This window comes from Oncorhynchus mykiss, chromosome 12 (genome assembly GCF_013265735.2).
Source record: "Oncorhynchus mykiss isolate Arlee chromosome 12, USDA_OmykA_1.1, whole genome shotgun sequence".
NCBI lineage: Eukaryota > Metazoa > Chordata > Actinopteri > Salmoniformes > Salmonidae > Oncorhynchus > Oncorhynchus mykiss.
Genome location: NC_048576.1, coordinates 31,916,530 through 31,933,220, shown reverse-complemented (window position 1 = coordinate 31,933,220; position 16,691 = coordinate 31,916,530). Strand labels below are relative to the sequence as shown.

Genomic DNA, 16,691 nt, shown 5'->3' with positions numbered 1-16,691 from the left:
AATTTTTTTGGATAGCCACAGCTGTCAACTAGCTATCTGTTAAGCTTTAACACATTCACTAATTTGTATGTAAACAATTCACAAGCTAGTTAGCTACCACATGTTCTTGTCGAACTTTCAGAGTAGCGAGCAAGCAACAAGATGTGCCAAATAACAGTCTATACTAATTGGCTTGTAATGTCATGTGTTTTTGGCTGATCAGACTGCAGGAAAAAGAACATTAGAATTGGATATGCATTTCTTTAAAAAGTGTCACTTAAACTGCCAATGTGAACAAGGCTTTTGAACCTTGAGAAACTGCAGCTATATACAGTGTAGGTGACCCATTTAGAAAAACCTGTGTTCCTTTTCTGTGAAATGTGACCACAGTTACCACTGCATATATAGTACTTTTCCCCCCACAGTTCAAATCATGCCATTGTCTTGGTATTCAGTAAGCAAAATCATCAAAACAATTTGTGAGTTGAAAAGGTTGCCAAATCTTGACTCCTATAAAGCTTTTGGGGAAAACAAATATGCCAAAGAATGCATTGTACTGTGCAAAGAAAATTCAAAACAAAAAAAATGACAGACAACATGCCATTTTGTCACATTTATGCCTCCTTTAATTGACCAAATTGTAAAAATTCAAAGCTCGTTCTTTTGGCCACTGATTGCAGAAATCACTCCTTGATATTTGATTGGACATTATGAAACACTACCTCCTTCCATTCCCAGACGAGAGAGACTCCACATTGGTAAGTACAAAAAACAAAAAATAATTCTACAAACAAAATGAAAAAGTTAGACCACAGGGGAAGGCTTTTCAGTGCTGTGTGCTAAAAGAGGTGCATGAACGATGACGGGTTGGAGGGCTTTACGTCCGTGAGAGCCCTCGGTTATCCAGATCTTTCACCTCAAGGGGGTAAACACAGGACAGTGTTAATAATGTGTTTAAAATAAGTGTCTACATCAGGGGGTATTCAACTCTTACCCTAAGAGGTCCGTAGCCTGCTGGTTTTCTGTTCTACCTCATAATTAATTATACCCACCTGGTGTTCCAGGTCTAAATCAGTCCCTGATTAGGGGAGGAACAATGAAATAAATGCAGTGTGACTGGCTTCGAGGTCCAGAGTGGAGTTTGAGGGGTTTACATGTAATGGCAGGTAGCCTAGTAGTTAGAGTGTTGGGCCAGTAACGGAGACGTCGCTGGCTCGAATACCTGAGCCGATAAGGTGAAAACACATTCAACTAGAGACATTTCATATAAATAACCCCCTGGAATGGCCTGGTACTCTACGGGTGGGACTGAATAAATACAGAGGAGAGTAAGACAGTAGTCACAGAAAGAAAGTTTACCTTGTATATCCTGACCAGCCAGTGCTCTGTAGTGTAGGCCTCCTCCAGCACATCCAGCTCAAAGTCCTTGTTGCCAATCTCAGCATTTCGTACTCTGTCATAGCCAGGGGGGCGCTCTGGAACAAGGGTTAGAAAATCAGGACTAGGGCCAAGATGATGAAGAGGAATATAATATTTTCACACAGTCCTCTGTGGAGACATGTTATGAGGTATAATGCTATTCTGATACTTCAGGAAATCATTGAAAAATCATGAGAAATAGGATATTAGTTTGAAGGGATAGAGGATGATGTCAGACAAGCATACCTGATACTAGATAGTTTCGGAGCAGACCTGCCATATGGATTATAATCATGCAGGGTTACTCACTGGCCTCTGTATAGACCTGCCCGAAGCGGTAGTAGCACATCTTGTACATGAGGCAGTTGAGCAGGACGGGGGAGCCCTCTCGGTCCACACGGAACTCTCCAGTGGGGGTGTAGTAGTCGTGCTCCTTGATGTGCTTCCCTGTGTCTGTGCTACCACCTATACGCACCATCCACAGGAACTTGTTAATGTCTGCACAGAGGATAGAGGAAGTGTTAGCAGACCTAAAGCATGATTGACATTCAAATTTATTTATGGACATGCAAAAGGTGCTCCATCTAATGTATGTATTAGGCATTGACAACTAAGTTAAATAATGTAATGAGTTAAATAATGTAATATGAAATATGTTAAAATGCTGTAATAATAAGAAGCTGTAATAATTCAACAAAGTGATGGGCATTGATAGTTTCCACTGGCTTTGTAGACATACCGTCTGATGAGTACCCCGTTAGTCCACCAAAGATCACCAGGACGTAGCTGACATCTAGCTCCCGCATGATCTCATAGGCCTTTTCCTCAGTGGACGCCATGGCCTACCGGTCAACAGAAACAGTTTAATTGAAGTTCAGCAGTCACAGGTACCAAGCAGCCATTAACAGATGATAGGATTTTCCCACTTATCAGTCCCATGTTAAGTCATCAATACAAAAAACACCTCACCTGGCCCACTCTGGAGATGTGTGTGTTGTTCCACGTGTTGTTGTCCACTAGAATTGTTCGATTGGCCATGGCCGTTATCTGATAGCCGTAATCCCACCATGACATCACTTTAGCATCCACTGGAGTGTTGTGGCGTAGCCAGTAGTAGGCCTCTCTGAAGTCGTCAAAGATGATGCGGCTGCCGTCTCCACCGCGGGCTGACAGGACAATAGAGGGAGAGGAGTAGGCCTCGCTGGTCACCCAGGTGGAGTGAAAGGTGTAAGTGATGAGGAAGAAGGTCATGACCAGAATCATCCCACTGGCCACCTGGTAGACAAAATGGTACAGGATATCAGTGGAACAAATACTAGAAAGACTTTCAGATCTATACAAGTGTCTAGGGTTTAACGGTTGTTACTGGACCGGGCCTAGATCTCACTAGAGGTCCCTTATCAGCCCTTACCAAAAGTTGGAATGACATCCAGTAGCAATGGATACATTCTCAGTGCTGCATTTCAGTAATATAAACAAACATTCACACACACTGCTGCTACTCTGCTTATTATCAATGCATAGTCACTTTACCCCTACCTACATGTACATATTACCTCAGCTACCCCATACCCCTGCACATTGACTTGGTACCGGTAACCCTTGTAGATAGCATGGTTGTTATATTTGGCGCATGTGACAAATACAATTTGAAGTATCCTTCCTCTCTTACCTCGTTCTTGAAGGGGTAGGTGGCGTCCTGCTGCTTCTTGCTCTTCTTGTCTGGCCGGCTGATATCCAGGTTCTTCATGTAAGTTGTGAGGACCTGGGACACACCAATGCCTGACAGGATGCACATGACTGGGGCCAGGACCAGCATCAGACGCACCTGAGGAGAGAAGCAGCTGGATCAGTTAAACACACCTGCTCGGCTTTTCTTTCATTATTTTAGGCTATCTGGCATTAGTTCATAAGCTTTAGGGCCTAACTGTACATGCACCAAATAGCCTATACTCCAATCGCCAAATGCTTTTAGGAACAGGCAGAAAAAGTTAGTCAATCCATGGAGGCAAAAAAGTAGGAGTTTAATTCAATAAGATAAGCTGCAAAATGGAGAGTTGAAAATAAAGGGAGGGCCAGAAAAGTAACGTTTGGGAAAATATTTGTTGAAGTGGTAAAATAGGATGATAGCATGCGATTGTGAGGCGCTATACAAATTTGAGTCACAAGACGGGGACTTCAAATAGGACTATGTCACATCAAGGGAACTGTAGCCTATTGTTCAGATGGGTTAATTGGAAACTGATATCTGGACACTGACTATAGGTCTATAATCTCTCACATAGCCTTAATATAACTCCTGCAGAAGTAAGCATTTCTTACAGTAAAATGATACACCAAATGTAGGCTAAATTTTGACCCTGGAACAGGAGTTGGGAAAGAGGATTTATTTCAGCATCTTGAGATAATGCGAATGCACAGTTAGATACCATCTGTAGAGGTGCTATCTTTATTAGTATCATAAAAGCACAAAATATGCATCCAAGCTGAAATGAAATCTTACCAGAAACATGTTAGGTAATTCTCACAGCTTTCTATTTCCTTTCAACCAGTCAAAATGATGTAATTTGGAAATTTTGCACAGAAAATCTTATAAAATGCAATAACACAAACATTTGAAACCAAGCCCCTAAATGGCTTTGCTCCGTGAAAGAAGCAGAGCTGAAAGAGAACTTTACCCATATCAACTAGATGGAGGCATTCATTCTACTGATTTATGACATTCTGGTGAGCAACGGTTTATTCAGTCTTCTCGGGCAACATATAATGACAGAAGAGAAGCTGCATGTATCGAATTATAGACAAGCTGACTAACAAATAGCCAAACCAAAATGTTGGAAATTTTAAATCCGGCAAAAAATAGTTTAAAAAGAATTGCTTCACTAAAATAGAAGTCGGTACTATTTGTGACGCTGAATGTGGTGCAAGTCCTGCCTCTCCCATCTCCTCATTGGTTTATAGAAGCAGATAACCACGTGCCATCCCCTCATTGGTTATACCCACATGGGTGATTGAAAGATGAACTGAGTTTGGTCGGTCGTCGTGGTAACTATGAAAGTTAGATGCCAATTTCCATATAAAGTCCAAAGAAGAAAAAGCCTGGGAGGAGGATAGATTACTAGAAACGATTCGGTTGACCGTTTTCTGTGGATTACTTGTCAGAGTAGAGGACCTTATGCATTTCAGGTAAAATGACAATTCAACATTTATATCCCAGGACAAATTAGCTAGCAACTGCAAGCTAGCTAGCTAAATTGCCATAAATGTTTAATGCTTTTCGACCTGTCCCCAAATTAATACAATTGGTTCAGAGTTTGTTTTGATATTTCAACCTGCGTGTCGTGATCGCGTTTGGTGGGGGAGGCCAAAATCAATTTGCAGCCGGTTTTGGTGCGGTGTAAGCATTTGTGATCCGCAAGTCCTTCAGATCAGAGGCAGTAGGGATGACCAGGGATGTTATCTTGACAAGTGTGTGAATTGGACAATTTTCCTATCCTGCTAAGCATTGGAAATAACTTTTTCATGTCAAGGAAAATGTATGGAATAAAAAGTACATTTTCTTTAGGAAGGTAGTGAAGTAAAGGTAGTCAAATATAATTAGTAAAGCACAAATACAAAAAAAAAACTGAGTTTAGATTTTTTTTTAACCTAATCCACTCCCTGTGACGTGGCAAAGAAAAATCACCACCTGCTGGAGAAGACAGATTTTGGGCCCAGTTCCCACTCTAGCATCGCCTCTTCCTCTGGTGTGACACAAATTTCAGTTAATTACTATAGCTCCTGACTTGGGCCAAACGGTGTAATTTTGTAAATCCGGATCTCTATGGCAAGACAATTCATTCACCCAAGTTTCATCAAAATCAGGCCAGTGCTGTCTGAGATATCGCGTTAGCCTAACGAAAGGACTGAGAACGATCCACAGTCCCCTCCCCAATGTAATCGTGGGGAACAACGGAAAATATTTTGCTTACAGAGCAGATGAGGGCCAGCACAGAGAAACCACTATGCAAAAGGTGTTATAAAGCAGCGCAAGGGAGGTTTAGTTGCAAAATGACAAATGATTCTACACATGACATTTTGCATTGTAATGTTATTCTACTAGCAACTAAATTCTAATTATTTTTGAGTGGCATTGACATGAACATACAGCATTTTCAGCATGACATTCATGTGAGAATTATAATACGATTACAACCCAAAAGTAATGTGAAATGCACTCATTTAGCTATGACAGCAATTTATTTAAATTAAACAACTTTATTTGTCTGGGCTTGCTAGCAGTAGCCACTAGCCAGCCAGCAGCCCTGGGCGGAGCATTGCACCCTGGGAGTTGAAATGCACTCGGAATGGTAGTATGCTGTATAAAATCCATTGTGTATAAACTTAAAATGAGTTTCAAAGTGTTCGTTGTTTTGGAACTAAACTATTCAATTAATACATAATTATTTAACTGTAATGAATCATAGGTCAAATGAATGTAATTTGATCCAATATTATGGCCATTGTAAAATTATTTTATATGCGCCGAGTCGCATAAGGACATTTTACGACATTCTTCTGTTATTTAATATGGTTTTATTTTTGAAAGAAATTGAATAGATATTCTATTTGTTATTTCAGTAGTTCAAAATGTAAAAAAAAAGAAAAGTTTTGAAAAATAAAGGACAGTCAGTGACTTTAGCCAATACGCTATTTTTCTTGGTGTGGTATCATTTCGACATTAAGTATCATTTTGGTTGAGTATTTTGCAACTAAACCTGGTATCAGTATTGAATTCTGGTATCATGACAACCCTAGAGCTGACAGTTAGGTACCACCTGCATTGCTTGCTGTTTGGGGTTTCAGGCTGGGTTTCTGTACAGCACTTTGAGATATCAGCTGATGTACGAAGGGCTATATAAATACATTTGGTTTGATCTGACCATGTGCAAGTACTACTCACAACAGCAGAAATATTGGAATATTTTAAATGTATGGTGTCAAATATTCCTCTCATTCTAATCAGCTAGCTGACTTACCATGACAGCTGAGAAGTACATGCTGGTGACTCCATACATGATGATGAAGATCCTTGCATCAGACAGGTTATTGAAGCAGTAATACAGACCCACTGTCAGGAGGAAGCAACGCAGGTTCATTAAAGCAAGTGATTTTTGTACCTTTGTCCCAAAGGTATTCTGATCGATCCATTCATCTAAAAATAATTTCACCAGCAAGATTCTGACATTCAAGACTGATTGAGAATAATCTATGTACCTGGGAACATGAAGACGAGCAGCTGCAGGTCAAAGTAGTAGGAGGACCAGGTGGTGGGCTGGTGCTCAGACACAGAGGCGATGATGGGGATGTTGTTCTTGGCGTAAGATGGGTCCAGCAGTGAGTAGAAACGACCCGTCCAGGGGGAGATCTTCCCTGAGAAATACAACAATCACAACACAGTCAAGTCATGTCAAATAAAAAGGCACTACCAAATCACTTACTGTAGTTCTGATACTTAATGGGTATACTGTTTTGCATTTTCTTAATCTTGACCATATCAGTATGTTCCTAAAAAAGGCATTTTAAATGTGGAGAATCTCAAATTTATAGAGGAATTGTGTTGATAGAGAAATGCAATTACAGGTTCAACAACAAACAACCTTTGAACGACCATACAGGCCTATAAATAGAAGCCTACATTACTGAGTAGAGTAGAGGCATTGCCCAGGCCTGTCTGAGTGGCAGACCTGAATTCAAATACAGCAGTATTGGTTCTTTCAAATATTTTAACTGGACTTGAATGAGCATATTTTACTGAGTGGATCCTTGGCGAGCCTCTTACCGGTTAGCATGAGCACAGTGCCCACAGAGAGCAGTACGAAGCCCACCAGGGAGATGACGCTCTTGAAGAGGACCTCAAACTGCTGGGCGTTTAGCTTGCTGCGCAGGTAGTCCACAAAGGCATGAATCTGACATAGGCCAAACACCCCGAATGCTGCCATGTGCTCAGACGACTGCACTGGCTTCAAATGGAGATGAGAGGGAGACAAGGAGTTGAATGAACTGTGTGTGTGTTTCCCAAAATCTCTCCACCAGCAAAAATGACTGATCGTACAATATATGATGGCTTAATCATTGTAAATAATCATATTGGGCCATCATATGGACCCATGTTGTCTTCACAAGATAACATGCAACGGACATGCAGTTTAACAACTGACAAGGCAGCTGCTGTGTCTATGCGAATGAAGGGAGAGAATACGTTTTTCTTTTTTTTACTTGGAAGCCGACAAAAGAGATCTGCATGGAGAGGATGGTTCCCAGGCAGTAGACGGTGCAGTAGGCCACGTAGATACGGTGGGAGAAGCGGCCGGTGAGCATGAGGACCAGCACGTGGAGGGGGATGAGGTTGATCAGGAACACATAGCCACCCCAGGAGGACACCTATAGACAAAGACATAAGGGGTGTGTTCAGTTTGTTTAACGTTTTTGCCTCATATTAAATACAATTTTATTAGTCACTTGCGCCGAATACAACAGGCGTTGTATTACAATGAAATGCTTACTTACGAGGCCCTAACCAACAATGCAGTTAAAATAAAATATGGTTAAGAATAAGAAATAAAAGTAACAAGTAATTCAAGAGGGGGGGGGGGGGGGGGTACCAGTACAGAGCCAATGTGCGGGGGCACCGGTTAGTTGAGGTAATATGTACATGTAGGTAAAGTTATTAATAAAGTGACTACGCATAGATGATAACAACAGAGAGTAGCAGCGGTGTAAAAGAGGGGGGGGGGGGCAATGCAAATAGTCTGGGTAGCCATTTTATTAGGTGTTCAGGAGTCTTATGGCTTGGGGGTAGAAGCTGTTTAGAAGCCTCTTGGACCTAGACTTGGCGCTCTGGTACCTTGCCGTAGCCTGCCGTAGCAGAAAGAACAGTCCATGGCTACGGTGGCTGGAGTCTGACAATTTTTACAGCCTTCCTCTGACACCACCTGGTATAGAGGTCCTGGATGGCAGGAAGCTTGGCCCCAGTGATGTACTGGGCCGTTCGCCCTACCCTCTGTAGTGCCTTGAGGTCGGAGGCCGAGCAGTTGCCATACCAGGCAGTGATGCAACCAGTCAGGATGCTCTTGATGGTGCAGCTGTAGAACATTTTGAGGATCCATGGCAAAAAATGTCAGTCTCCTGAGGGGGAATAGGTTTTGTCGTGCCCTCTTCATGATGGTCTTGGTGTGCTTGGACCATGTTAGTTTGTTGGTGATGTGGATGCCAAGGAACTTGAAGCTCTCAACCTGCTCCACTGCAGCCCGATCGATGAGAATAGGGGAGTGCTCGGTCCTCTTTTCCTGTAGTCCACAATCATATCCTTGGTCTTGATCACATTGAAGGAGAGGTTGTTGTCCTCACACCACACGGTCAGGTCTCTGTCCTCCTCCCTATAGGCTGTATTGTCATTGATCAGACCTATCACCGTTGTGTCATCGGCAAACTTAATGGTGTTGGAGTCGTGCAGTCATGAGTGAACAGGGAGTACAGGAGGGGACTGAGCACACACCCCTGACGGGCCCCTGTGTTGAGGATCAGCGTGGCAGATGTTGTTATCTACCCTTACCACCTGGGGGCGCGTCTGGAAGTCCAGGATCTAGTTGCAGAGGGAGGTGTTTAGTCCCAGGGTCCTTAGCTTATTGATGAGTTGAGGGCACTATGGTGTTGAATGCTGAGCTGTAGTCAATGAACAGCATTCTCACATAGGTGTTCCTTTTGTCCAGGTGGGAAAGGACAGTGTGGAGTGCAATTGAGATTGCATCACTTGTGGATCTGTTGGGGCGGTATACAAATTGGAGTGGGTCTAGGGTTTCTGGGATTATGGTGTTAATGTGAGCCATGACCAGCCTTTCGAAGCACTTCATGGCTACAGATGTGAGTGCTACGGGTTGGACGTTGTTTAGGCAGGTTACCTTCGAGTTCTTGGGCACAGGCACTATGGTGGTCTGCTTAATACAGGTTGGTATTACAGACTCGGACAGGGAGTGGTTGAAAATGTCAGTATAGACACTTGCCAGTTGGTTAGCGCATGCTCGCAGTACACGTCCTGATAATCCATCTGGCACTGCAGCCTTGTGAATGCTGACCTGTTTAACTTCATTGGGATAGGGGGCAGCATTGGGAAGTTTGGTTGAAAAGCGTGCCCAGAGTAAATTGCCTGCTACTCAGGCCCAGAAGCTAGGATATGCATATAATTGGTAGATTTGGATAGAAAACACTAAAGTTTCCAAAACTGTTAAAATAATGTCTGAGTATAACAGAACTCATATGGCAGGCGAATCCTGAGAAAAATCCAACCAGGAAGTGGGAATTTTGAGGTTTGTCATTTTTTAAGTGAATGCCTATCCAGTGCCTGTGGGGTCAGATTGCACTTCCCAAGGCTTCCAGTAGATGTCAAGTCTTTAGAAGTTGTTTCAGGCTTCTATTGTGAAAGGGGAGAGAATAAGACCACTCAGTAAGTGGCTCAGCTGAAAGTCATGAGTTGTTTATCGTGCGTGGCCGTGAACCGCGCCGTTCGTTCTCTTTCCTTTCTAATGACAACGGTATTGTTCGGTTGAAATATTATTGAATATTTATGATAAAAAGATCCAAACGATTGATTATAAACATCGTTTGACATGTTGACGAACTTTAATGGAACTTTTTTACTTTTCATCTGGATGTTGGGAGCACGTTTTGTACCTTTTGATTACTGAACTAAACGCAAACAAAACGGAGGTATTTGGACAGAGGGATTTTATTGAACAAAACAAACATTTGTGTAACATGGAGTCCTGGGAGTGCCACCAGATGAAGTTCATCAAAGGTAAGTGATTAATTTAATCGCTATTTCTGACTTTTGAGAGTCCTCACAAAATGTCTGTATGGTTCTCTGTGGCTAGGTGCTGTCCTAACATAATCGCATGGTGTGCTTTCACTGTAAATCGGACACTGTGGTTGGATTAACAAGAAGTTGATCTTTAAAATGGTGTATAATACTTGTATGTTTGAGGAATTTTAATTATGAGATTTCTGTTTGAATTTGGCGCCCTGTAATTTCACTGGCTGTTGGCGAGGTGGGATGCTAGCGTCCCACAAATCCCAGAGAGGTAAAAGGTCTTACATTGGCTGTGGCGAGCGTGATCACACAGTCTTCCAGAACAGCTGGGGCTCTCATGCATGTTTCAGTGTTATTTGCCTCAAAGCGAGCATAGAAGTAGTTTAGCTCATCTGGTAGGCTCGGGTCACTGGGCAGCTCTCGGCTGTGCTTCCCTTTGTAGTCTAATGGTTTGCAAGCCCTGCCACATCTGACGAGTGTCAGAGCCGGTGTAGTACGAGTCGATCTTAGTCCTGTACTGACGCTTTGCCTGTTCGATGGTTTGTCAGGGGGAATAGCGGGATTTCTTATAAGCTTCCGGGTTAGAGTCCCGCTCCTTGAAAGCGGCAGCTCTAGCCTTTAGCTCAGTGCGGATGTTGCCTGTAATCCATGGCTTCTGTACGTACGGTCACTGTGGGGACGACGTCGTCGATGGACTTATTGATGTCATCGATGCACTTATTGATGACACCAATGACTGATGTGGTGTACTCCTCAATGCCATCGGAAGAACCTGGTTGCACATTTAACATGCTGATAGAAATTTGGTAAAACAGATCTAAGTTTCCCTGCATTAAAGTCCCCGGCTACTAGGAGTGCCACCTCTGGGTGAGCGTTTTCCTGTTTGCTTATGGTGGAATACAGCTCATTCAATGCTGTCTTAGTGCCAGCCTCTGACTGGGGTGGTATGTAAACAGCTACGAAAAATACAGAAACTCTCTAGGTAGGTAGTGTAGTCTACAGTTTATCATGAGATACTCTACCTCAGGCGAGCAATAACTCGAGACTTCCTTAGATATCGTGCACCAGCTGTTATTTACAAAAGTACATAGTCCACCGCCCCTTGTCTTAACAGAAGCTGCTGTTCTATCCTGCCGGTGCAGCGTATAACCAGCCAGCTGTATGTTGATAGTGTCATTGTTCAGCCATGACTCCGTGAAGCATAAGATATTACAGTTTTGAATGTCCTGTTGGTAGTTTAATCTTCCACGTAGGTCATCTATTTTAATGTCCAAAGATTGCATGTTTGCTAGCAGAATGGAAGGAGGTGGGGGTTTATTCAATCGCCTATGAATTCTCAGAAGGCAGCCCACCCTTTTTTTTCCACCTCCTCTTCATGCAAATCACGGGGATCTGGGCCTGATCCCGAGAAAGCAGTATATTGTTTGCGTCGGGCTCGTCAGACTCATTAAAGGAAAAAAAGGATTCTGCTAGTCCGTGGTGAGTAATCGCAGTCCTGATGTCCAGAAGTTATTTGTCATAAGAGACTGTAGCGGCAACATGATGTACAAAATAAGAAAAAGTTAAACAATGCAAATAAACAAACAAAAAAAACAATCGGTTGGGGGCACGTAAAACATCTGCCATCTTCTCCGGCGCCATCCTATTATAACGATGCACACCGCTTTATATTTTTTCTTCATCTGAACGCAGTGAAAAAAAGCCTCCTTCAGATGAGCACCATGAGCGGAGTGTCACAACCTTTAACACAGACTAAGTTACTATACCTTTCAGTTTGTAAGTTCTCTCGATTCTTAAAGTTCCTCATCATTTCTTTATTTTAGAGGCGTTTGTCTCACCATGTAGAAGTAGGCCAGGGCACACATGGCGGACCAGTATATGGAGCCTGTATTGACTGCCTTGATCCACATGTAGTACGTCAGCAGCATGCAAAAGATGGCAATACCTGGACAGAAAAACAATCAATTATATTAAAGACCACAACATGGGCTAAGTCCTTTAAACTGGCATGTTAAGGGGATGAGGCCATTTCTGTACCTTCATTGTCATAGGAGCCTGCGACAGAACGGGAAATGTAGCCAGGTACCACTGCTATCATGGCAGCAGCCAAGAGCCCAGCACCTGCATCCTACAATAAATAGACTGTAGATATGAAAGCCATGGAAACAAGTGCATTTCAGAACTCTTGAGCATTTTCAGGCTACCTCCCTGCTTTCCTCCATTTCTTTATGTTGTCTACCCCCTGAACAGGACCCAGGTGTGCTGCAACCTACCTTGAGCTCCTTGGTGAAGTGGTAGGTGACGATTGCAGTGAAGGAGGAGAAGAGGGGAGCCAGAAAGACACAGACGTTACGGATGTCAATGGTGATGTGGAAGAAGTTCAGGACGTGGTACAGAGCAGCAGAGGTGATCATCAGGCCTGGGGGAACAGGGCAGAACAGAAAGAGTAAACGAAGGGCAAGTATTTCAGCTACTAGCCGTGTCAGCTTGCTGTTGCCAAAAAAATTGTGGGATAGGCCAAAACAAAATCACAGAAAGGATCTATATAACAGAGGGAAAAAATGGTGACACAAGGACTTTATTACCCAAAGCCACCTTAACAGGACTTTTTTTTAGCTGAACATTTTAATGTCTAGATAATCACCCTATAATGTAAAGTACTGTACAAAGTATTGTGTTGAACAGGTCATCCCATTCCTACCTGGGTAAATAGTGCCACCGATGATTCTCCCCAGAGGGTACCATGCCCGGTCATCAAACCAGTTATGAAAGTTGTAGAACCCCTCTTCTACCAAGAAGCGGGTTGTTCTGTAGTTAAAGTATCTGAGGATGAAGCAGAAAAGCATTCAAGGTCATGCTCCATTTCTGGTTTTAAACAACATTGAGAAAAATTGTAAACTACCATGAATCTGAGTATTAAGAAACCAAGGCAGTGGACTTACGGATCAAACTCATGGATGACACTCTCGAACCTTAACACAGAGAAAAGCCTGGTGGAAAAGGCTAACAAGAAGGGGGAGAAAGAACAAGTCTAAACCATCTCTACACGTTGCATCATCAGAGTCCGCGACAATGGCCCTAATAATAATAGTATGGAATATAAGTGTAGAGTAACAGAAAGGGATGTAAAGTGTATGTGTTCTTACAGAGGATTGCAGCCATAGACAGGATGAGCAGCTTCAGCAACGTGTCCTGTTTTTCATAGGACAGCCGCAGGAAGCCTAACTTCGTCATCTTCACACGGGGAGTGATAACTTGGCTTATCCCTATTGGAAAGAATCTACATTAGCAGTGAAGGTGCAAGGCAGCAAGCTCCATTCTAGAGGTCGACCGATTAATCGGAATGACCGATTAATTAGGGCCGATTTCAAGTTTTTATAACAATTGGAAATCGGTATTTTTGGACACCGATTTTGGCAGTTTTTTTTAGTTAAGAACACATTCTTATTTTCAATGACGGCCTAGGAACGGTGGGGTTAACTGCCTTGTTCAGGGGCAGAATGACAGATTTTTACCTTGTCAGCTCGGGGATCTTATAAAAAGCAAACAATCAATCATAAATCACTAGTTAACTATACATGGTTGATGATATTACTAGTTTATCTAGCGTGTCCTGTGTTGCATATAATCGATGCGGTGCGCATTCGCGGAAAAAGGACTGTCGTTGCTCCAACGTGTACCTAACCATAAACATCAATGCCTTTCTTAAAATCAATACACAGACGTATATATTTTTAAACCTGCATATTTAGCTAAAAGAAATCCAGGTTAGCAGGCAATATTAACCAGGTGAAATTGTCACGTCTCTTGTGTTCATTGCACGCAGAGTGAGGGCATATGCGATAATAATAAACGCTTTGTTTTCGAAATTATAGTTTCCGGATTTTACCATATTAATGACGAAAGGCTCGTATTTCTGTGTGTTATGTTATAATTAAGTCTATGATTTAATAGAGCAGTCTGACTGAGCGATGGTAGGCAGCAGCAGGCTCGTAAGCATTAATTCAAACAGCACTTTCGTGCATTTTGCCAGCAGCTCTTCGCAATGCTTCAAGCATTGCGCTGTTTATGACTTTAAGCCTATCAACTCCCTAGATTAGGCTGTGTAACCGATGTGAAATGGCTAGCTAGTTAGCGGGGTAGCGCTAACTAGCGTTTCAAACGTCACTCGCTCTGAGACTTGGAGTGGTTGTTCCCCTTGCTCTGCAAGGGCCGCTGCTTTTCTGGAGCGATGGGTAACGCTGCTTCGAGGGTGGCTGTTGGTTGTCCTGGTTCGAGCGAGGAGAGGGACGGAAGCTATACGGTTACACTGGCAATACTAAAGTGCCTATAAGAACATCATATAATTAAAAAGGTATATGGAATACAAATGGTATAGAGAGAAATAGTCCTATAAAGACTATAAACTACAACCTAAAACCTCTTAACTTGGAATATTGAAGTCTCATGTTAAAAGGAACCACCAGCTTTCATATGTTCTGAGCAAGGAACTTAAACGTTAGCTTTTTTTTTTACATGGCACATATTGCACTTTTACTTTCTTCTCCAACACTTTGTTTTTGCATTATTTAAACCAAATTGAACATGTTTCATTATTTATTTGAGGCTAAAAAAATGTTTATTTTATTTATGTATTATATTAAGATAAAATACGTGTTCATTCAGTATTGTTGTAATTGTCATTATTACAAATAAGTAAAATATATATTTTCTTATTTAAAATCGGCCGATTAATCGGTATTGTCTTTTTTTGGTCCTCCAATAATCGGTATCGGCGTTGAAAAATCAGTCGGTCAACCTCTACTCCATTCCAAACTTCCCCACTTGCATTGCTTGTGCATGAATCAAAGCAGCACAAAAAGTACACTTCCAACAAGTCAGTTTTTACTAGCTTGGTCAGTAGATTGGCCATGAGGCAAATCTATTCCATAAATTATTTTCATAGTAATTCAGGGTTTAAAAACATGGACCTTCAGTCTACAAACTAAACCCCAATTATATTGGAAAATTCACTTGAGTAATGTTAAACACAAAACCGCAATCTATTATTAACAACTTGTCTTACACCAACATTATTTGCCTGATGAAATCACTGACTGGGTATAAAAGACGTGATTCAGTCTGTTCCAACTAGGTGTGTAAGCATTAGTCCAAGCATTGCAACTAAAATTAAAGTTTATATTGGAAAATTCAGGTAGGTCCATCCCCGTTTATGACACGTTTTGCAGCAGAACCGGCGTAATGAATCGCCCCCGATAAGGACATGCGCACTTCCAGTTTGATGTGGCGAAGAATGAAACCAGGAAATGGATGCAACTCCGTCTAGACTGCAAACATTCCTTGCTATTCATACAGTTCTTTCCAACACATCATTGGTTCTTTCTCTGCCTTCTTCAACCAAATTATTAAGACATTCGTGTTGTATGTAGAAATGACCAAGAAATAGCAACATAAAAGTGACAAATCTGGCAGCCAGGCTTTGGTAAATAGGTAAAGTTAACTAGCTAGTTAATGTAGCTTAATGTGTTAGCAAATATGCATGTATGTATTGACCTAGCTAAACGCAATACGCAGTTATCTGATGGGTTTTCCGTTCCTGTAAATAGACAGTGCAGATTCCATTAAACTGAAGGAGGGCTGAGCCTTCTTTTTACATGCTAACTTGCTAACTTTAGCTGTATGAATGAACAGAAAATCTGCTTTCATTTATTCTCAAAGTTACACCTCGTGATTAATTTCAGAATAGTCATACAAACAGAGCCATAGAGCAGTTCAATTATATTTTTCGTTGAGGTAGCAGCTATTTTGAGCGGCACTTACCACTCCGTTGCTGTAACACATATACTCACAACCTTGTGTTCCCGCCCAACCACACTATGCAACGTGTTTATTGGCCTTGCACCGGCCCTCAGTAAACTCTCATTCCTGATTCGTTCATCAGCTATCATTCAAACAGGCCGCGCAGTCGCTGTTCGTTCCAGTGACGTGTCCTTACTGCTGAGAATAAAATAAGAACTTGCAATTCATGTGTAGTGATTTTTATTTATTGTTTCTGTTTATTTTATGTTTCTTTAGAGAAATACGTGTAGTGATGGCCTGTTTTTTTGTTATTGTAATTTGTAATACATATTTTTATTAAGACATTTTTAAAAAAGAGCTTGATAAAAATAGTCTGGAAGTATGAACAGAGAAGCTGTTCTCTCTAAATTATCACCCACATTGGGACATGTATAAAACACCAGAATATTTTTTGTGAATTCTTTTACAAACAAATGTTGAGATTTTTTAATTAAATATCCAGGTGGGAAAGTTAAAGTAAATTTCCTGCAATTCTACACATTTTGTAATGACTTATGACATGTTAATATGAAATTTGAGTGAGAATGACTAACAAAATCAATAGGGAACCCCTGGAGGTCAGGGCCTCTTGGCATGTGCCCTGTGTGCC

General features: G+C 41.8%; 1 protein-coding gene across 3 annotated transcripts; it reads right to left on the bottom strand.

Annotated features, from left to right (window-relative positions):
* Positions 1-582: 582 nt before the first annotated feature.
* Positions 583-16,186, bottom strand: stt3a (Dolichyl-diphosphooligosaccharide--protein glycosyltransferase subunit STT3A). Of its 3 annotated transcripts, XM_021622430.2 has the most exons (17): positions 16,064-16,186; positions 13,390-13,509; positions 13,186-13,246; positions 12,945-13,066; positions 12,517-12,662; positions 12,281-12,371; positions 12,082-12,188; positions 7,657-7,821; positions 7,220-7,400; positions 6,655-6,810; positions 6,417-6,508; positions 3,071-3,226; positions 2,368-2,673; positions 2,138-2,240; positions 1,708-1,896; positions 1,339-1,454; positions 583-895 (listed from the first exon to the last, which is right to left on the bottom strand). In XM_021622430.2, the coding sequence occupies exons 2-17, from the start codon at positions 13,475-13,477 to the stop codon at positions 857-859; spliced, it is 2,118 nt and encodes a 705-aa protein (XP_021478105.1). In that variant the 5' UTR covers positions 13,478-13,509; positions 16,064-16,186; the 3' UTR covers positions 583-856.
* Between the last annotated feature and the right edge of the window lie 505 nt (positions 16,187-16,691).